The 23,197-nt window shown below is 37.6% G+C and overlaps 1 protein-coding gene across 47 annotated transcripts in view; it reads right to left on the reverse strand.

Annotated features, from left to right (window-relative positions):
- Positions 1 to 23,197, reverse strand: part of RIMS1 (regulating synaptic membrane exocytosis 1) — a 342,439-nt gene that overhangs the window by 204,644 nt on the left and 114,598 nt on the right. For 46 of the 47 annotated variants that reach the window (XM_074581408.1, XM_074581382.1, XM_074581377.1 and 43 more), the window contains exons 2-3: positions 19,106 to 19,319; positions 17,480 to 17,491 (exon numbers count right to left, since the gene is read on the reverse strand). In XM_074581408.1, coding sequence (XP_074437509.1) covers positions 17,480 to 17,491; positions 19,106 to 19,319 — 226 coding nt within the window. The remainder of the gene's footprint in view (positions 1 to 17,479; positions 17,492 to 19,105; positions 19,320 to 23,197) is intronic. The other variant, XM_074581375.1, reaches the window with a different exon arrangement.

Below are 23,197 nucleotides of genomic sequence, written 5' to 3' on the forward strand. Positions count from 1 at the left end.
TTTGGGTTTTTTTACATTTCGTCTTTGTTGATCCTACCTTCTGAGATGTCCATGGTCCTTTCTCTTAATCTCCCACCTCTCGCTCCAGGTGCAGAGTCTGAGGCTAAGTTGGTTAAGTCTGTGCTATCTGTGCTAGCAAGCTCGAGCACAAAGGAATCTCAGTAAATCTGGGATGGAAGATTTGAGGAAGGGGAAGAGAGAATATCAGCGTTCTACAAAAAATCTGAATGGATATCTAAGACTTAAAAAGAAAGAATCACAAACAAAAAACTGGGGAAAACAATGTATTTTTGGTAAGGAAAAGTGTAGATTTTTAGGAAAGTATAAAGACTACAGGGTGACTGAGAAAGGGATAAACAACTGTGAGTTTGAATATGGAAGATTTAAAAGATAAGGAAAAGGAAAATGGGGCAGGAAAATGCAGAAGGAGTTTTGTGCCAGCATAAGAATATTATAAATTTTTTAACTGATCTAAACCACATACTGTTGACAGCCAATTCACGGACCATCCCAGGTACCAATTTCAGAAGTTTACCATCCTGAATTTACAGTACTACTGGCAGACATATAGGGAACGAGGAGAGTTTCAATAAGGTAGGAAGACGTACATTACAGTTGGGAAATTCAAACGGTAATGATATTTCATTATCCAACGAAGCTACTGTTACAAAAACAGGTTCAAAATTTGAGATCAGAACTTTTCTAGATGATGAGACAATCATTCTGATCTTCTGCACTTACCTGTATATTGACAGATATCTAATGAGGCTTTGTATTTCCTAAACAAATAAAAGGCATATAATGCAGTGATGACTTAAGGGTATGGGGGGAAGAGGCAACAGTTAAGGACATCCTGCCTCTTTATTATCAGAAATAGAGGGATCCTTACTCCATGGTGGTACAAATATAGGGACCATGAGCCCTCAGTCCACATTTATACATCGGTGAAGGCTTTTTGTGCTCACATGTACAGTCTGTTCAACAGAGGCAAGAAATCTTTTTTAGCCAGGTAACTGAACTGTATGTCACGGGTTTCTGTGTGTATCAGGAGCTAGAAGAAATTTAATGGCCAGATAGATTCCTCTTAAATAATAGCTCCCTGGGCACTTGCACCTTCTGTACAGGAAAGAGAATCAGGTCAGCAATTAAGGAGAGAATTTCCTTATTTCCTGCTTGGTAGAAGGTAGCCTTCCAATAACAACAGCTTCCAGAGCTGGTGGGGTCCATCTACTGTTGCCTAAACTTGTATCACCTTTCCTGCATACAGATGTTAGCTGTATTTAATGTATTCAGCCATATTTGAAGTAGCTGAACGCTAAACACAGCCGCAGGATTTGCAGGAAGCAGGAGTGTTTCTGATCATGTGGTACATCTGCAAAAAACCCCCAACTTTCAGATACATCAGACTTTTGCTGGGTCCAAAAAGCTTGACCATCTTTTGAAAGGAAAAGATCATTTTGACCAGCCCATCTGATAATCTTTCTGTGCACCGTACTGTTCCTCTCAGTTTTGATTTGATCCCTGCATGTTCTCGTGAATCCATCTTTGAACTTCTTTTTTTTCTTTTTTCTTTTTTTTTTTTTTTTTTTTAATTCAGATTGCGTAATATAGCCACCAGAATCAACCCAGCCAAACAAATCAACTTCGGTTATTTAAATCCAGAACAGACATAATAGACAAATCAGACAATTCCACCCTCATCCACAGCCACGGGGTTTTATAAAAGGTTTTCTAGAAGATTTTATTTCAGTAATGTCTGTTGTTTCTAGAATGTGAATTTCATCATTTATTTGTGTTTCTCTCTAGTTTATAATTCATTTTAACTCTATACTGAAATGCTTTAATCAGGTCAGTAGACTACGTATTAATAAGGTTAGCACTGTTCTACTCTGGTTGTCTCTGTAAGTTTTAGATGATTACTAAAACCAGTGGTTTATCCCAGCTTAAATACGACTGGTTTACTGGAGGTCAGACTCTTACGGCCCTGTCGTCTTTAATAACTTTCTCTTAACCACTTCAGCTCTTTAATATCTCTAGGCAAAAGAATACAGGGTAAGAGGAAAGACTTGTGAGATGAGGTGGCCAGGAAGAAAGACTGTCCAAGAGGACATGAACAAACAGGTAGAAAGGTTCAAAGTAGGGCGAAAAGTTAAAGAGGCAATGACAAGTGGAGGAGAAAATTTCAGAGAGGCAATAGAGAGAAAGTAGGACAAATACCAGGAATTAAGAGGAAACAAGTATGCTAGAAAAGCGTCAAAATTGCCTTGTCTTGTTGTCCCATATCAAAGGTGATGATTGCATTTGGAACAGAGATGAGCCAGACGTTTCCTTACTTCAGAGGAAATCACTTTCTTTCCTCAGTTTGGGTTTTTATCTTTGGATTTGGATTTTTTCTTTAGGTTTGGGGTTTTTTTCTTCAGAAAAGAAAGAAGGCATTCAGGGTTATCATTCTCTTCTAAGAAAAAATGCTTTTTGGCAAGCTTTACATCTCTTTAGGCAAAATCAGCATAAGACACTAACAAGCCTACAAATACACGTGTGCACTATGGCAAACCATCTAACAAATGAGCTTACTAGGGCTCTTAGTACACAGCAGAAAACAGTGGCAGATTGAATGTGAGACACTAAAGCTCTAAATGGAAACAACGCATGTCCAGCAGCTTTTGTAATAATCATGCTGCCTTGCAATCTTTTGTTTGCAAATCCTTCACTTTCTTTTTTCTCCTGCCTATTTTAAGGAAACAAGAACTATAAGAACTATTCTACTATTCTGAAGTTTAAAGCTCAACCACCAGAAGAAACTTTTTTTTGCCCTGAGCACTGGTGATAAGAGTATTGCTAGCCGTATAAGCATTTGCTGCTTGCAGAATATGACAGAACTGAAAAGTTTAAGATCCACACTGAATGTCATGCTCTGCGTAAGTCAGACTATAGTACCAAGGGTTTTGTATGATTTTAATGGCTGCCTTTCAAATTAAATCAAAGCAGAAGTGACTCTTCAGTTTCTAAATCTACATATGTTTACTTATCCTGCGTAAGAAATACTACTCTATATACGGATTTAAGCATTTTGTTTGAAAGAGTTGCTCAGGCTATGGCATGTCACTTGGTGTGCAAGCACAAGGAATGTTTCTTTTTGAAACAATTATGGTATTTGCTATATTTAGTCACCCCAAATAGTTTACAAGACAGAAGCCTAAACGTTGCTGTATACTACATTAATCTTGAACACTGCTCTCTTTCCTTGCTGGTTGAAGCACAAGAATCATAATTTTTATGCACTTGTTTAATACCATACAATATTGTGTGACATTTAAATTGGAAAAGGAAATTACTGGGCAGCTAAAGTTAGCCATCCATAAAGCTATTGGACATAAAGAAGGAAAAAAGATTAAGAGAGTACATACCTTTCAGCTATTCATTAACATAAACTACTAAGAAATAGTAATTACAGTTAAAATAAATGCTGGGCAGGTTATACACTTAAAAGGACAGAAAAATAAAACAAACAATAGAAGCAAGGAGAAAAAAGGTAATTTCTCAGCCCATAACCATTTTAGTAGCTACATTATAACATAGATATGGCCAAAAAATAGGGTTCTTAGTCGCCTATGAACAGCTCTAAAATAAAACACTAAAATGCAGATTGCTATCAAACAAATTGAAGGCCTTAACCAAGTGAAAGGGTAGACAGCACAATATGTGAGATGAGTTTTGAAAAAACAACCAACTTAAAAGCAATATAAGGTGTTGTACATCAGGAAGATCTTTAGCACTTCCAAAAGAATTGCTTTTAAAAGCAAATGTTAAAGCAGTTAAACCCCAAACCTGATCCTTCTGGGGCTAAAGTACAAAGACAGTCATTTAATGTTGATGGCAGTTCAGCATCAGCTCTGTGATCATCATTTAACTAATTTACATCCACTTGGTGTATACAAAGTTGCTTTTGTATGGACTGACCTCAACCCCCACCCCCCATTCCCCTGTGCTGCTGAGTGGGATGAGGCAGAAGAGTCAGGAATGGAGGAGGGAAGTTGAGCCTGGGAAGAAGGGGCAGGGGGAAAAGCGGGAAGGTGTTTTAATTTTTAATCATAGAATGTGTTGCATTGGAAGGGACCTTTAAAGGTCATCTAGTCCAACCCCCCTGCAGTAAGCAGGGACATCTTTAACTAGATCAGGTTGCTCAGAGCCTCATCAAGCCTGGCCTTGAATGTCTCCAGGGATGGGGCCTCCACCACCTCTCTGGGCAACCTGTGCCAGTGTCTCACCACCCTCATTGTAAAGAACTTTATCCTAATATCTCATCTAAACCTACCCTGCTCTAGTTTAAAACCATTGCTGCTCATCCCTGACTTTGTTTCTCACCATCCAACTCTATTTTCGTTGGCAATAAATTAAATTAATCTTCCCCAAGTTGAGTTTGTTTTGCCTGTGATGGTAATTGGTGAACCAATTCCCTGGTTTTATGTCAACCCATGAGCTTTTCCATCTTATTTTCTCCCCCTGCCCTGTTGAGCAACCAGCCAAAGTCAACCCACCACAGAAGCTTCTCTAACAAGACCTGCAAAATGAAGAAATGCAACTGACGAGCGTAAATTTTGTCTTTCTGAAACAAACTGCCTAACAGTTTTATAAATGACTAGAAGCCTGTCTACGGTCTTTGGACTCTTAACAGTCTCTCCCCACGTACTTCAACGGGAGAAAAAAAAATAATAAATCTGGATGCATTTCAGATGCAGCTTGGATGGATTTAACAGCCTTTTAAATCAAACTTAACTCAGTCGTGAACTTCCACATCAAGGGACTTATGAAACAAGTTACTTTCTATGTAATTACAGTCGCTGAAGTATTCATGTTTATTTATCATTGGGTCTTGCTAACAGAGACCCAGATCTGCCAAGCTTTCAGCTCTCTTCCCAATGGACAACTTGGGAATTTGGGCACGGAGTCTGGAGAGAACTGTACCTAACAGTTTGCAACAGATGTTGAGACTCCACAAAGCTTTTCCTGCAGTAACTTTTGAATCTCTGGCATTACAGAACGAGCACAGTTTCTGAGACACAAAAGACATTAGCTAAGCCCACCAGAATCTTCTATAGCTTGAAACATTAAGCTTGGTCCTTAGTTTTGACTTGGGAGAAATAGCCTGCACGACTTACAGCACCTCTTTCTTGTATCTCAAATTTGTCAAGTCAGCTTCTTTTTACAAAAAAAAAGCAGCTTCTCCTAAACCAACCAGACCACCTTGGGTTTTCTCCAATCACCCTCTTAGCCTCAAGAAGGCTATAACATTCCAGCCTAGGTTAAGCTAGCTAAGTAAACTCTTCCCTTAGCTGACTACTGATCTTTATGAAGCTGAATACTTATAGTCAGTTGAACTATACCATTCTCATTACTTGAAGATTGTGTAGAGCAGATTTTCAACAAGAGTTTTGAGTGTCTAACTGCATGGCTATGGAGTTAAAGAAAGATCTTGGTCTTCAAAGGTCTAAGAGTTATACTCAAGAAACGGAAAAATAATTTCCTAACACTAATAATTTATATCCTAAATAAAATATCGAAATTTGAACTGTGGGTTAGTACAATTTTCAGTTACGTACAACATTTTCTTGTCAGTGTTTGTCTTTAACGTGGGAAAATAAAAATGTAACTCTCTATATCAGAATATATTCACAACTTTCCATGCATCACAGACTGCATAAGACCATAGATACCCTCTTTGAAGAAGGTCAATTTATGTAGGAGACAAAAGGCTAAAAAAATATGTGCTGCTGTATGAATTGTCAGGTTGCCTGTAGGGGAGCGAAGGCGTAGGTTTGCACAGAAGATTCAGACCGAGCGTGTAGAGTTTCATTTGAGATAAGACTAAATATAGGTTTCTAAATGTGTCTACAGGCCATCACTGCTGTCTGATTTCTACTGTAGCTGATGAAAATCTATCGTGGGATTCAACCATCTCAACACCAGCATCCAGTTCTATCCGCAATGCCTTAACATTTCCAAAATGCAAGTGCAGAGCTGTCAGATAGGACATGGAAATTACCCGAGAGCCACCCTCATCAACAGTAGCATCTGGAAGCTACAGTAAAACTCTACAGTACCTTATATGACACTAGATGACTAGGTGCTCTGCCCCCTAAACAGGTAATACAGTTGAGAAAGATTCAGAGCAGATTTAGTTTAGTTCAGAGAAAGCTGGATCACTCTGAGGGACACTGTGAACAATAGGCTCTATCAAACATGCACTCACTGGGTGATCAGAAAAATACATACTTAGGTGTACACAGCAAAGGGATATAACCCGCAACACAGGACATTCACAGATGTGCAAGAGTAAGGTTATACCTATGCTAAAAGCACAGGGGTAAAAACCAGAATAATATAGGAAAAACAGGTGGATGAAACCTTCCTCCATTTAATTCCCTACTCCACCTTGTTGCTTTTCCTGCTGCGTTGCACTTCCATGGGCAATAAGTTGTCTCTGTGGTCTCTTTAACCCACCCGCAAAGACAGTCAGATCAGTCCCTGAAACAGGCTGGGAAAGCACGTTTCTCTACAGCTAAAAGGACTGACCCAAATAATCCTAAAGGGTAAAGCTGTCAGGCTGACAAAGATCTTAAGAGCAGTTTGCTGGATGGACCTTCATCTGCCCTCTCTCCATTTGCAGAAGATATTTGGCCAGAGAAAAAGAAGTTACAGAGAGAAAAATTAACTTTGGCGATATCTGCATATGTAGGTAATAGAATACATGAGTTTTGATCACTTACCACACGTTGCAGAGATGCAAGTTACGCTGCCATTAATAACATCCCAGCAACATACAAAAATTTCCTCTAGTCATGACAACACAACCATTATGTGCATGCTCATCTATATACAGAGTCCCAGCAACACCTGCTCATCTCTACGATTAATCTCTATTTCTCAGTAATACTCAACTTTTTACAATGTAATATCCCCAATCGTTTTCACAAAACTCACCAACACAAAAGTTTTGCTATGGAAGTCTGCTTTTCATGGGCAAGTTAATCACAAATCTAACAGATCATTGAGAAAATAACATTTAATTCCAAATTTTCTGTAAACCTGTTGCATGTAAGTTACTTGACGGGTGTTTTAGCTGGAATTCTGAAATTGCATAGTAAGCGATTAAACTTCAGCCTAGATAACCTGCAGCTCTTTGGAAATCTCAATCTGGAATTAAAAAATTATTAGGTTTTACCTGGTCCTTAAAGAAATGAAGATTACATTTTGTGCAGGTCTTCACTTAACCTCTTACCAGTCATTAGGCAACACGGAACAGATATTTTATACCATTTTATAATCACAGTTTTGGGGAGGGGCTTAATTTATCTCCATAAGAAGGATGAGTTGCAAATGAGTTCCTATATTAATGGAATAAAAAAACCCACCACAAAATACTATAGAAACTTTATCTATAGATTTGCTTGCTTGACATACACTGTTCTATCCTCAAACTCACATATTATACTTAATAAAATCATGTACCTCAGGTATATCTATGACAAACTATCCTAAACTCTCACTAATTGTAGCACTGGAGATACAGAGATATCCATCTGTTAAGTAAAATCACAAAATGCTCCAGAATGCAAAAGATATAAAAGATATAAAAACATAGATGGAAGTATCTTTTATCTAGGACATTGCATTGCTAAAAATACACTGAATTTTAATCCTGGATGAGGATTAAGGTTATTTATAATAAAAAGAGAAATAGAGAGCAAGAGAGAGCACAGATTACATCTAGTCCTCATAATTATTTTGTTCTCTGGAAATTTTTTCTGCTATTTTTTGGTTTTTCATAATGCTTTATAGGTCATAAATCTTACCAAATCTCACTTTGAAGCAAGATCTCTTTTTAGCTAAAATCTGTCTGGGTTTGGGGTGACAAAATAGCCCCAGAATTCAGTTTGCTAAACTTAGTTCTATTTAGCATCTCCACATTATTTTCTAACTACTAAAAACAAAGAATTCTGCCTCAGCAGTGTACATAACTATGGAAATTTTAAATGAAAATTAGAAGTCTTATTTAGTCCAAAAACCTACGTATCACATTAAAAATCCCATCACATGAAAGGATCTTACACGAATGAGGGCCATAATGATTCAAGCTGAAAGATACAAATTCCCCGAAGAAATAATTTATGAAAAGAAAAACCTGTTGGAATCTGTTGCAGAGTAAGGGGCGCGCTCTAGAGTGTCAAATCCACCCGTGCTTAAAAGAGAGCGCTCTCACCTGTCCAGGAGCTGGCAGCACACTGATTTTGGTGCGACCGTGAGGAAAAGAGGTAGCCAGAGGCTGAACAAGGGGATTCAGTTAGGTTGGTTGCCAAAACCTAAAGTCTTTTAGAGAAGGATCGTGCATGATTAGAAGAAATCACCCACTTTACTGGATACTTTTTGCAGGAGGACTGTTCACAGAGACCACAGCTGGGCACAGCTTGAACTAAGGGACAGGCCAGAATGTCTCATAGCAATAAGACCCAAGTATATCTAGAAAACAGACCGCTGCTGGAAAAACTGAAGATGCGTTGCTCAGATCATAAACACTTCCATCTGGCACTGCCACAGACCCAACAGATCTTTGCTTGGACATCGGCAGTCAGCTCTGCTGAGGGGGATATCCCCTCAGGCATCCCACTGAGCAGCATGCTCCTTCAAGCGCCCTGAGCCTGAAGAAAGGCCAGGCATTTCCCTGGAGGTCTCCTGCACATTTGCTGTTCAGTTCTCCCTCAAGGTTGTCTCCAGTCTCTAGGGCTAAGCTTTCATTAGAATATCAACCAGAAGAGATACCAAGGTCCATATCTTCTGGGTGAACTGGGTGAAAGTTTAGATGGTTTGCAATGTTTGCCTGCCCAGTACGTCTTTGTAAAGTAATCCCTTCCCTTCAGCCATGGTGAAGAAACCACTTCTGCAGAGTCCCCCACTGGAGTCTTCTCCTATCGCTGTGGCTTGGCTGTACCTCCTCACCTTCTAACTACGCTGAGGCTTCCCCGGGGAATCCTGCCAGCTCCACCCCATGCTCCTGGACAGCCCCTACCTGGGTGCACTCAGTCCCCACATCATTTTACACTGCCAGATTATTTTTTTTGCATCCCAGCTGAAGCTGTGGATGACAGAACACCAGATATGTATGTATTATCATATTGAATCTATAAGCTCATACTTGTCCATTTTCAAAACTGCTGTGAACTGAACAGACAGGGAACAAAATCTAATAAGAAGTTACAGTTTATAGGATTGTGTTGGTTATATTAATGTATATGAACACATCAAACAGAACACAGGCCTTTCTCGTGACTTCTTAATGTTGTGTTGCACTGCTAGTATTTTTCTCCTTTATTATCCTCTTTCTTCTTAAGGTGCAACACATACAAGAAATCTCAGATTTCAATTATTAGAACTTATTTCCTTTACTCTTCTTTTCAATATGTATCTGCAGTTGAAACTAATTAACTAAAAATATTTTCCTTCACACAAGACCCTTATCCCACTTCTTTACTTAGAGATTTAGGGAATAGATTAATACATTTTTGACAGAAAAGTGAAAAAATATATTTCTATATTGTTGCATTTTCTGAAACTAGAATTATTTCTCAAATCCCTAATATCATCTTTCCCTAGAACTTTCAAATTTTCACAGATCAACAGATATAAGACCCCAGTCAACACTGTTTATTACTCAATAACGTAACAAAAGTATAAAAAAGGGCAACACCTGCTGACACACAAGTAATTAAAACTTTAAAAAAATCAAGAAGCTACAAATCTTTTTTTTACTCCCAAGATGAGGAATCAAAAAATTCTTAAGGGAAAGCATTCACAAACAAAAGTGTGTGCTACCACATGATACTTTTTTAACTTAAGAATACTTCTTAAAAAGTGTTGCCTTAACCCTTTATTACTATGAAATAACACACACTGGGGAAAATAGCATCAGCCTGGGCAAAGGTGTTCTCTTGTTCAACTGAAAACACCTTATAAAACAGACATTAAAAAACTAAGATAAACTGAAAGTCTTCTCCCAGGAAACATAGGAGATAATATTATCATTGTAGAAGAAGTTCTTACAGATCATAATCATAAGACAACTACTATGCAACACAGTAGAGCAGTCACTGTGATCAGGTATCTGTAGCATTTCAGTTTAAAGCAATAAAGAAGTCAATAGCTGTTTTTTTGGTTTTGTTGGCTTGTTGATTTGTTGGTTTTTTTTATTAAACTTTTCTTATGTATTCAGCATATGTGATTTTGTTTTAAATAACAATGATAAAAATTACACAGCCTTCTCTCACTGGGGAAAAAAAATATTAGTTCTTTCCCATTATTTTTGAAGCATCGATTTAAGCAGATCTAGCTTATAAGGCCTGAAATGTCAGAACCGAATTTGCTAGTGCCTTTTACTGTGAAGGCACACCTTTAAAAGTAAAACAAAGTCACTTATTAGGAAAAATGAAATAAATACATTTCCAGCAAAGTCAAATCTAAATACTAACTCAATGTGTACTTTTGGACAAAAAGAAAACCCAAAAAAATCATTTCAACATTTTCCAATCTAACTTTTTAGTGAGACTGACCCAAGCCAGGTAGGAATATGTTCCTCTCTGCTTCTGTCCTTACAGCCCTGTATTCCCATCAGGGAAAGAAAGCTTTAATCACCGTGGAATTCAATACTGACCTCCCACACCTCAGACAATACACAGCATTGCTGGGAAAATCACTCTAAGGCTCTCCTGTTCCTGCTCTTCAGCTTTATACCACCAACTTAATTGGACCAAACAGAATGTGAGGTCGTGAGGGTTAAAATGATAGAAATACTACATTGAAGGAAACAAAAAGATTAAAGTTAATCTGGTAACATTGAGCTGAAAATAAGTGTAGTACTTGTTAGTGCTCTTTCTGAAGGATTCTGTGAAACTCTGGAATTCATTTGTCCACAGCTGTAAATCACAGAATTATTCCCTAGCAGAACTTCAGGAGATTTTGTGTAAGCTTATCATGTGTGTAGTTACAATGAGGAAACAAGTAAGAAAAATGGCATGAAAGATCCTTGACTCTTTCATTGTTCACCATGCAAGTCAAAAGACACATGGATATGCCAACCTGTGAGGAGCAAGTTCCTCTTGGTGGCCCTGCTTGAGCAGGACAGTTGGATCAGATGACTTCCAGAGGTTCCTTTAACCATGCTGGGGATTCTGGGATTCTGTGACTGCTATGGCATACCGTATTTTTTGTCAAGGTAAATGGGCATATAAATAATAAATCCTCAATTGATTTAAATACCTTGATAGATTTACAGACTTCAAAGGTCAAAAACGTGGTTCATAAAAGCTTTAGTCTGCCCTGTACTTCCTGTATTACGCTATACAGTTAGATGCATGTACATTCACTTACAAAAAAATCTACACAATATTTGCTTCTACAAACACTTACCATATATCTACATCCAGTATATGACATTAGGCAAGAGGAGATGGAAGAAAGCTCTTTCTGAAAAGCCCTTCTTAACCTTTGAAATCTTATCAATATTTAATTTTTTTAACACAAGTTTTTGCAATGGAAGGAATTATTACATTCAGAGGTATTGCTGACACTTTCTTAATTGAAATAAAATTATAAATAATTCCCATATTCTTTATCAGTTAAATTGAAACAAAAGTACTGAAAATACAAGCATAAAAATAGGGTAACGAGTCTAACAGTAACACTGCAGGGGATTAAAAGTTTGTTGGTTTGTTTTTTTTTTAATTTAAGTCCCATTATACTACATGGAGTTTCCAATATTGTTTATGTAGGGTCTCCACAGACACTGTTACCCAGCTTGCATGCTAACAGCAAATGCAGCCATGAAGGATTCAGGAGCCCTTTATCATGGGTTAAGAAAGAAGTCTGCAGTAGCAATATATTTTCTTGGTCCTCAACTGTAGAGTCACATGACAAGTAGACGGTCTAAGGGTTTGGCTAACAGGTAAACTAAACCTGGAAAAAACAAGGAGCATAAGTGAGTGGTTACTGATTTAATGCTGATCTAAAGCTATAGGGGAAAAAAACCCCAGCTGTCTAGTGACTCTTTTACAGTCCAACCATTAAATGAAGAAGCTCTGATCTGATTAACTTCAGAGCGTGAACATCAGCTGTCTGAGGTTTTTTGCATGCAAGAAGTAATCAATCATTTTTGTTAGCTAGACACTGAAAAACAGGTGTTACAATCAAACACCTTGCTTCAGCAAACTTGGTGAAAAGAAGCTACTTTTAAGTATTTAATTAAAAAACGTTAACACTTGGATTTGTTTGACAGTGAAGTAACTTCCCAGAAAGCAGAGGAAAGTGCTCTACATCTTATTTGAGATATAATTCCTCAGTTTCTTGCTGGACGACTTTTTTTTTTTTTCTCCCTTTTTCTTCTTTTATCTGCTGGAAGCAGCCGTTCTAGAGAGCCGACCACTGAAAAGCAGTGCTTCTCCCCTGATGCATACAAACACCAGATCTTTCAGGAAACAAATTACACTGAACGCTACAGAGAGAGAATTTATCTGCTATCACTTTGCAATTTACTATGTAATTTTACCTCCTTCTGATTAATTTTTTTTTTTTGTTCTACAGCTGTATTAATCAGAACTTACATAAATTAGCCTTTTAATGGAGAATTTGACATAAGAGTTCTGCGAAAGGCACGTGGAAACACTCCTGACAATCCAGGCATTTTGTTCTGACAGTATTAACAACTTCTGTTAAAACCATTAGTACCCAGCTGAATTGCACGGCATATGCGCTCGAGTTGTTAAGGCTTAAATTAGCAAGCTATTATGTAAGCAAATTTTAAGCATAATTTAAAGGAACTAAATGACAAACACCCTGTAAAAACACCTGACGTACAATTAGGGAAATGCTTCCAAGCTGTCTTTCTTTCCAAGTATAAATCACTGACATTATACTAAAATGAAAATAATTTCAGTGAAACCCAGATCAGAAATGTGAATCTCTAGTGTTTCAGCACTGACAATCAATGTTATTTTCACATACTACTAAGTTCAGTCAATTCAATTCTTATTTATCCATAATGTATTTTATATCTTGATTTCTTCCCAGTCATCCTTTACATATGTAAGCAAAAAAATGAGTAAGCAAACCGCTCTATTCTGCACAACTAACATTTCTGGAAAACATGGGAAAATGGTGACAAATCTATTTTTCATCATTTGCTCCCAATTCTTTTAACTTCATATTTGACCAAAAATTGTAATCCTAATGAAATCTGTAGAATGGGAGACTGATTGCTAGGGAGAAATATATGGCTTAATCTGGAACATGGATCTTCCACCTAATTCTGTCAAACGTCATACAAATTTCACTTAGTTCAATACACCCACAAAATATTGATTCAAAATTTTTGAATTTTTATTCAAAGAAACGGCATTTGGTCATTCAAGACTACTTTTGTACCCTAAAATGTATCTCCTTTTCTCTAAGGAGAAAGAAGCAGAGCTGTACGACTTCATATATCAGGTGTTTACAAAGGAAATGCATCTTTTTGCATTACCTAACCAAATATTGGGAAAAAGTTTTACAGGAGTGATGTGAGGAAAAAAGTTGTACTTTCAGGTGTTTTTTGCTCTACAAAGCTTTGGTACCACTGGAGGGAAGAAGAGAGTAAGCAGTGGCAGCCAGGACGTCAGGAAGACTCAGCCAGGGCTGTGCCCACTCCTTGCCGAACCACGGAGAAGCACCAGCTGGACATTTTGCTGGCTTCTCCACTGCCCCAAAAAACCCTGATAGTTCACATCAGAGGGGAGAGTGAATGGAATGGACACAATTAAGTTAAACCCATTACTGTTTTGGCAATTAAAATGCTGGTGGAACAGAACTAGAAGAGTGAACATGTAGACACTCTATAAGGAACTGACAACACCCAGAAAACCTTGTGCCAAATTAAAAGCAGGTGGTCACTCCTGCCAGCTTTCCTCTAAGCACCTCCATGATTTCCTTCTGAAATGCTGTCTCACTTAAAATCCTATATTAATAATATTCTGCTTTCTTTTAAAAGTATATACAAATGCTCTGTGCTCACAGGGAATAGGTTGCCACATTCACATACCACTGTTTCTGAATACTAAGGTAATATGAAGGAAGAGAAAACACTTGTGCTTTTTCTATACAACCGCCAACAGTTTTCAACATTATATTATATTATTATATATTATTACTAACATTATTAACACAGTGAATACCCTGACTGCACAACCACCTTTAAGCCTGATTTGAATAGCTACTAAACTAGCCAAAAGTCCTCTTATCTGACAATGCTCCCATTAAATGTGTTCTGCCTGCAAGCATATGAAAGGAGAGCAGGCTCAGGTGAGAAGCATGAAGAGCTGCCCAATACTCACAGAACATGGAAGAACTTAAGATACATATTTAGGGATGTGTTTTGATATATTAGAATAAGAATCATTAAAAGGTTAATTAATTTTATAAGTGCACTGGACAATTCTCATGATAAAACTAGGATGCTTCCTAACTCACACTACAAGGAATTAATGTTTTGGGATGTCCTTTTTTTATTTTAAACCAGGAGAGAACATATTAATTTCTGCTATATATTTTTGAAAGAGTCCTTAAAATGCATTTGGTACTTAGTTGAAAAGGTCTAAAACAGCTTCAAATGCTTTGCCTGCAGTGTTACCTAGTCCTAGTAGGGACCTAATACATTCCCTTACAGCCACCACATCACCAAGCAACCATACCGCATAAATCCTTTCCTAAACTTTTCAAATTTAACCTTGAAAGTTTTATTGGGTTATTTTTCCTTCAAATAAGACACGGGAAAAAATTTCCCAAAGCTTGACTCTACTGATTGCAAAAATCTTTTTCCAAGCCAAGAGCATTTAAAGTCAAGTTATACCCATTCAGTCTTATTCACCATCCTCTTATTCTATTTGGACTTATATTCACTGTCCTCTAGTTTAAAGGTAATTCTTATTGTTTAAACTTTTAAGATGATGATTATAATTTCTCTAGCTTTTGTTCCTCTATTCTCTCTAGTCTTCTAGGAGGAACTCTCCATTTCTTTGACCATCCTCTGTACGACTGACTTTGTACCTGTCACAGTTTGAATTTATCAACGATGGGTAATGCACAGTACACAACATCCCAGGTGAGGTCTCATTAGTACTACCAACGATCATTTAATTATCCAACTCTACAGGAAATATCTTGAATCTAGGATCATGCTTGACTTTTCCTGGGCTTGGCACTTCGGTAGCTCACATTTCACTATCCTTTCCAACTGATGCACCCCTAACTTGTAGGAACTGGGTGCATAGGTTTTAATATTAATACACTTTTTTGTAGTAAAAATTCATATGGAGAGAACAAGGCTCCCCTAAACATACTAATATTAAATTCACCAGATTCACCAGATCAAAGAAGGGTTTCTCCCTAGATGTAGATTGGTCAGGAATGTTGTGCCACTGAAAAGAATTAACAGATATTTTTCTGGTGTTGCTTTATATTAATTATACCACTTGTTCTGCTTATAAGAGATGTTGTTTACTAGGTATGTAGTCATATTTTGGAATTCATTCGTTCATTCTATATATTCCATTAGCTTTCAGAGACAGGCACAGTGACAGCAATTGTACTTTTATAAAAAGTTCCCCATATTCCTTATGCAATCAGGACTGAGTATTGGATACTCTGACTCCCATAACTTTTCAGCTGTCAGCTTCACCACAAGGTAAAAAGGATGTTTTCGCGTCTGTTATTTGGGCATTTTCTTGGCTTGTGGAAGCTTGGAGTTCAACATGGCAAAAACTAAACCAAGGCAAGTGCAAACAACAGGGATATATTTAATTGAACTTAGGACAATCCAAATGAGCCGGGTATGTCTTCAGCACACACGTCTTCACAGCACTTTAGTGCAGTGGGGTCTATTTTCTGGATCCATAACAATTTGATAATCTAGCAAAGTTATTGTTCAGAACTGAAGTGTGAAGGATGCCTCAAGCATATAAGCAGGTGAAGTTCACCTGGATTGCTCTCCAAAACTGAGGTGGCTAAATTGTACCTAAGCGGCACTTTCAGCACCTAAGAGCGTTGCTGTTCCCGGCCCTAAAGAAGACTCTGTTGGAAGCGCATTAGTCTCTTAATACACCCCAGTGGATGCATCAATGATGCATCTTTACTGCTTTACCACTGCTTTACTAACAAGTCAATATCAAGCTGAAACTTCTCTCAGTCTACCCTAAGTGATTTAGATTAACAGAATGGAAAAGACCTGGAAGTCCTGGATTATTTCAGCACTTTGTTCAGAGCGCCACACAGAAAACAGCGGAATGAAGCTGTAGCAAGTTATATTTCATAGCCCTTAGAAAAACAAACATGTTCTCAGAAGACTATGGCCTTGGAAAAAAAAAAAACAAAACAAAACAAAAAAACACTACTGCAATATGGAATTGTGATAGAAATCATCTTCTCTGGGTGTTGCACAGTACTAAAATTCAGGTTATGGCTATGCTGTGATGCAAGTTGGGGCATACCACCATGTCGTAACACAAGCATAGCACCATCATCCACACATCAAAAACCGCATTGGATTGTAATGACTTTACACTCATTTGGGCTGAAGTGCCAGCGAAGCTGGCAAATTCCCCCTACCTAAGTCTCCAAGTCAAAGTCCGGAATACCAGCTTTTGCAGACCTGCCTGGGAAGAGGCGGTGAGTGGACACCACTGTTCTGCTCAAGTACTGGCCCCCCTCCCCTGTGCACAGGGCGCAGAGATGCACAGGGAACTACCCTCACCTATTTCAGTTGAGGCACAGACATTAGCGGTGAATATGCCAGCACTTGAGCCCAAAACAGCTTGGCAGTTTTCTGAAATGGTAACTCCGCATTCACAAAGGATTCACTCCATCTCGCTCACTATACTTACGTCCAGTCTTAAGAGGTTATCTTTCGCCTATGCAAATTATTTCAAATGTAATGTCAAAAAGCTGATTCCACAAGAATGCTCTGAATTTCTGCTGCAGCCAGAAGTGAAACACAGCAAACCATAGAAATCAATATAAAATTACAATTAAAAAACTAAATTAGACTTCCTGAAGCTGATGGAAGGACCTTGCATGCAAAAAGTCAAATTGTTAACCGAAGACATTTTTATGAAATAAAGCTTTATTATACTTTATTAGCCACTCTACTTTTTAGCCTATTAGTAATTCTCAGTTCTTAATTAATTTCTTTTCTTGTCCTAATTTTGACAAGTCTTGGGTTTCCTTGCTGGGCTATATTTTTGAAGCGTATATTCAGCTAGGGAATGGGCAGGGCCCGGGTGTCAGGATTCCTGTTCTTCCCCCCTCTCCTTTGGATGATTTTTAAATTTCAGTTTTTTACATTAATATGTTTCCCAGATAACTAACAACATTATAATAATAAATGATAAAAAGCATGGATTCTAACCACTTTGTCCTCCTTTGGGAAAGCATCCAAGGAAGCAGAATAAAAAGAGAAAAGAAAAAAAGAAGAGAAAAAGAATAACATAGGCAAGTATTAATAGACAGATTTCAAAGAAATGCAATTCTAATAAGTCTCTACAAAGAGATAAAAACATAAAATTTAAAAAAAAAGCTTTAAATTAAAAGATTACATTACTGCATATGTATCAAACATGTTTTCCCACTCTAACCCACAGAAGCATAAACAATATAACAAACAAAAGGCAAGTTACATAATTTGTTTATGTCACTTTTCCATTTTGGTGACTTGAAACAGTTGGTGAAAAATAGTTAAAATAGATTCCATTTTTTCGTGAGTAAAGATAAGCTGTACCATATCCACTCTAATTAATAGTATAACGTAACATCTCCCAGTAAACTACGTTTTCATAGACTTGCTCTAGTGCCACCACCTGCAGGTGATGCAATGTAATTCATCTATTTATATTGAAATATGAATATATGAAATTTTTTGTCCAATACAACTACATAATTTCTTCAGAATGAATCTGAATTTAATTTAATGGACTCTCAAGTACATCGGGGCTAGGGTAAACTTCCAAAATAAAGGTGAAATAGTGTTTTTCTCTGAGGTTTTTTTGTTGTTGTTGTTGTTTACATGAAATTTCAGAAGTCATATTCAGTTGATGTTTCGCCCAAAGAAAGCGAAAAGGCCATAAACTAGTTCCGTCGTGAACGTGATTACCTGCTATAAAATTTGTGACCACTTTTAACTGAATTTATATTGATACTGATACAAAGAGCATCGACGCATTTCCCCTACAAAAGACTGGCACCTTAAGGCCATATGAGAAAGGTATCTCATCTCATGCTAGATAATCAAACTATTCATGCAGTAAAAGGGTGTTTGTAAAATGTTTTATAACACACCATAGTACTAGATGATCAGCCAAAAAGAATCCCTGGATGATCGTCTCGCGGACAGTGAGTAGCCAGTTCCTTGTAAGGGACCGGCTGAACAGAGGGTATTCTCAGACACCCTTCAGTTTCGTGGACACCTACTGGAGCTCACTGCGTGTGGATCAGAGGGAGAAAGATCTGTCTCACCTGGCTGGAAGTAGAACACCTACACCAGATTAATCTATAGTTTTACGTTTAAGATAAATTCAAAAATAAATCGACAGGACACTCTCACTATGGTAAAAGTGGTCGGGGGTTTTTTCTAACCAAAAAAAAAATTGACTGATTTTATCTAAGAAAAATCTATAAGTATATACAAAAAACTGTTTAAAAAAGAATCTAGAATGAAATAAGAGTTCAATAAAAATTTCTCAATGTGGAGTTTTACCTGAGCAAAAGGGTTTTTTTCTTTCATTCTATGCATAACAGGTATGTCTTCTTAAAGCTATCACTCAGTAAAACTATACACAATGTATTCTTTAATTTTAATTAACTCTGGGATTCCACAGCCATTAAATACATTATTCTTCTTTATACACACCTCATAGCGAAGTGATGAATGAAACACCTCAGTAAAATGAAGCATGAAATGCCAAACTTAAGGTGAACAATCTGCAGTGTGACAATGTCAAGGAGGCTTTTTCTTAAGAGTACACATCAGAAGACTTACATTGTTTGATCGCAGAGAGACACGACCTCCACATCGAGCACAAAACTTGGTCCGGCAATAAGAGCATAAATGGCCACAACCATCTGCAAACTTTGTTTTATGACAGATTCCACATGTTGGAGCATCATCCTTGTGCTCTCCCTGGTAACGGCGGGCTTCTTCCCCTATCTTTCTTACTTGCTCTTTATAGCTTTCAAATTGTTGATGCAACCTCCTGCATAGATGAGAAAAAAGTTTATATAGCAAGAATAGGAGGAAATACTACTACTGTGTATTTCTTTCAATTTATAACTCTACCTAATATTCTTGGCATGTTCACAATAATAAATGTACCTCATATCAAATACACACTGCACATGGAAGACTGTATAAGAGAATCTGAAGGAAAAAATAACAGACATACGTATTCCTATTACGTTTACTTCAAAGCTCGCGAGCAAATCATTTCACTTGACTAGAAATTGATTCAAATATAAGAAGATGGCAAAAAAATGCATAGTCTTAAACAGAAGTATCTACCATGTACAGAATAAAAGCAGAAATATAACTGCCTAAACAAATTTGCACTGCTTTTTAATCAACGTTATTTGTACAGCAGACATAATAAAAATATGTATAAATTAATTTTCAGTTACAGTATCACACTTCTATTTTCATAAATCTCAATTACTAACACATATAACTTAAAGATTTCAAAACATGCTTTACAATCACACTGGCCCTACGAGAATGTGAGAGCAATTTTCTATGTCAAATCTATATATTAACAATCTGTTGTATTCTCTCCTGTTAAATATGAGAGACTGCTAACTGTAGTCCCTCAATACAGCCATTTCTTCCAGCTTAGCTATGGGAGGATATAGGAGGATTAGCAAGTATTTAGATTCCTCGGACGAACACTGAAGGTGTTCAAAGAAGTAGCACTTCTCCTCCAGCTGCCCCAAATAACAAACAGCCTGATATTATGCCCACCAACTGGCTAAGCATCCTGCTACCCAAAAGACCCAGCTTCTAATCACAAGCTCAGGGAAGAGCACTCAGCCCTCTAGCCTTCACTTCCTCTTCTATAATTCAGGAATAATAATAATAATTAAATATTTTGTGATAAAGTCTTTCTTATCATTATGATGTTATCTCTGAGGAAAAACATGTTCTCCTGTTGGTTTCTACGAGATTTACTTGGCAAAGATGAAGTTCCAGAGAGGAACCAGCACTTCCAAAAGGCACTTCCAGGCACTTCCAAAAGGGGCAATCCAGTTCCTCTCCTGCTCCCAGCTGCTTTCTGTTACTGCTCCTTAGGCACAGATTTGGACATTCACCAGATCCCTCTCAGTGAGCTAACCCATGAACCCGAACCAACAGAAAATTAGTTCTCCTACAAAAAATAAAATAAAATAAAATAAAATAAAAATTGTTTTCCCATCATTTTGATTCCCGAATCACTCTGCTCTGAGCAGGGCACTGGAGACCTGGGATGAAGGTAGGCAGAAATAAAACGTACCAGTAAAAGGCAGGATCACCCTTTTTGCAGCAACAAGCTCAGCTGCCATGAATCTTACTTTACCCCATCCTGAAGCTTAATTTGAAAGGACTGTATTTCAGCTGTTAGCTATCTTACTATTCATGAAATCACAGGAGAAAGAAAAATTTCTGTAGGTGCACCAGGAGAGCACTGAAACCCCTGACCTGTATTTTCATGAGCTTGAGCAAAGACCTGGGACAGCCCGAGTGGGAGAGTCCAATAGGGCACATTTAACAACGCAGTCTTATCACCACGCTATGTGGAACCCACCGGCTTTTCACCCGCTTTTCCAAATGTTGCTTCAAATTTACATCACCATGGATAACATTAAAAAAAAATCATGAATGGCTAAATAGATTATTAATAAGAACAGGGAATCATAGAATGGTTCGGGTTGGAAGGGACCTTAAAGATCATCTATAGTTCCAACCCCCCTGCCATGGGCAGGGACACCTCCCACTAGACCAGGCTGCTCAAAGCCCCATCCAGCCTGGCCTTGAACACTTCCAGGGATGGGGCATCCACAGCCTCCCTGGGCAACCTGCTCCAGTGCCTCACCACCCTCACAGTAAAGAATTTCTTCCTAATATCTGATCTAAATCTCCCCTCTTCCAGTTTGAAACCACTACCCCCCATCCTATCATTACACTCTCTGATAAAGAGTCCCTCCCCATCTTTCCTGTAGGCCCCCTTCAGGTACTGGAAAGCTGCTGTAAGGTCTTATTGAGTTTAATAAATGATAACAGTAGGTGTGTTATCCATAGAGGTCTTGATGATATACTTCATCTCCACTACCTGTTTTGAGCTACCTATTCCCTGAAGCGTTGAGACTCACACCATTTAACCAACGTATTTCTAGTGAGACAATTCTGTGTTTCTGTGGGATTTTGTGTGTGCGTATGTGTCTCTGTGTGTGTGGTGGACTTGTTGTGACTTTTAAGATATAAGTAAACAGTGTTATATGTATGAAATTCTGTTCTGGTGAGGTGGATATTTTTACTTTAAGGTGATATTCAGGGCCTGAAAATGATAATTCAACTTAAACAACAATAATTGTGGTAAAATACACATATTCCATTTGGACAGGAGTATCACTGCTCACAACTACGTAAATCAACAAACTCTCATACTAAAAAGAGTGACTTTATACAGGCCCATTCTAGTGAGGATGCAGAAATAGCAAAATCTAAGAAGCCAAATAATCTATTCTCCCTCACTACAAACATGATGCGTTATACTTAATGCTTTACGCTAATGAAAAACTTGGCAGGAGTAGCAAAGGGATTTTTTGTTTTATTTTTATTTTTTACTAACCTGCTTAAAAAACCTTTGCAGTATTGAGCAAGATGAAAAAAGTAGGTCAAAAGAATTAGGCAAAATACTGGAGAAGCTTAATACTTTTGGCCACGTTATTGGATTACACATATGATTTAACTTATCTTACACGGCTGCTCACTTATAATGCATAAAAACAACTGAAGACATTCAGGAATTTGTACAATAACCAGCTTAAAGAATGCAATTAAATAACGGAGAGGTCTGTAGGTAAATTTCTTATTACACTTATTACATCAAATATTCTATTAAAAATGAAACCATGGAAACTAAATTCAGTTCTCCTACACTACAGCAAGACTAAAAGCTCTGGCTCTTCACTAACGTGGAAAGGGAAGATAATAGCAAGTACTGCTCCTCTTCCTGTTCTTTTCCAATTACACGGTCTACATCTGATTTTTTTTCAAGCTTGTATGAAGCTTAGGAAGTGTATTAATATAATGATCTTTTGCCTTTCTGTGTCCACAAAGGGGTAGATGAACACACCAGCAATTAAGCAAAACTTAAGTGAAAGGAGATTTCATTTCTTTATACATAACTATCACTCATTTATAGATGTCTTACTTTCTGCATCAGTGTAAGACCCTTTTTACCAAGAAGGGTTCAAAACCAAGTGCTTATCTTGCAGGTCATACTTGGCATTACTGGAGAAATCCTAACATTTTATCTACAGCGGGAAGGGAATTGGAGAAAATGGATGCAGAATTCACAGAGCAGAAAGAATCTTACGTAGCCCGTGGCAGGTCTGGTTCAATTACTCCTTTTGCAAGGTTTTAATCACCTTTCCCACCATTTTGAGGAATGACAAGATCTCAATATCTATGGCTATTCTGTAACAGCGACAACAAATCCCTTCCAACAGTTTTGCCTTATGCAGAAGTATTATTTGCCTTATGCAGAAGTATATTAAGTATTAAGCAAGAACTAAAATGCAAATGGATACTTTTCAAGTTTGCTCCTTAACTTCCAGGCTATAGAGCACATTTTCATCAGATGCAAGGAAAATTTAAGTCCATTAAATATTCCTTAATGTAGACAAGCACCTAAAGGTTAGGTTAAAGACTTAATAGCATATGATATAACAGCTTGGGGGACCCTTGAGGCAGATATCAATTCAATCCTCTTCAACAGAAAGTGCAAGCAGGCTACTACATAAGAGCAATAAATGCATATATCCACACCATTTTTCATAACACACCCCGAAATTCATCTAGTTCTACTACTGAGGTCAATGG

This window comes from Larus michahellis, chromosome 3, assembly GCF_964199755.1.
Source record: "Larus michahellis chromosome 3, bLarMic1.1, whole genome shotgun sequence".
Taxonomy (NCBI): Eukaryota; Metazoa; Chordata; class Aves; order Charadriiformes; family Laridae; genus Larus; species Larus michahellis.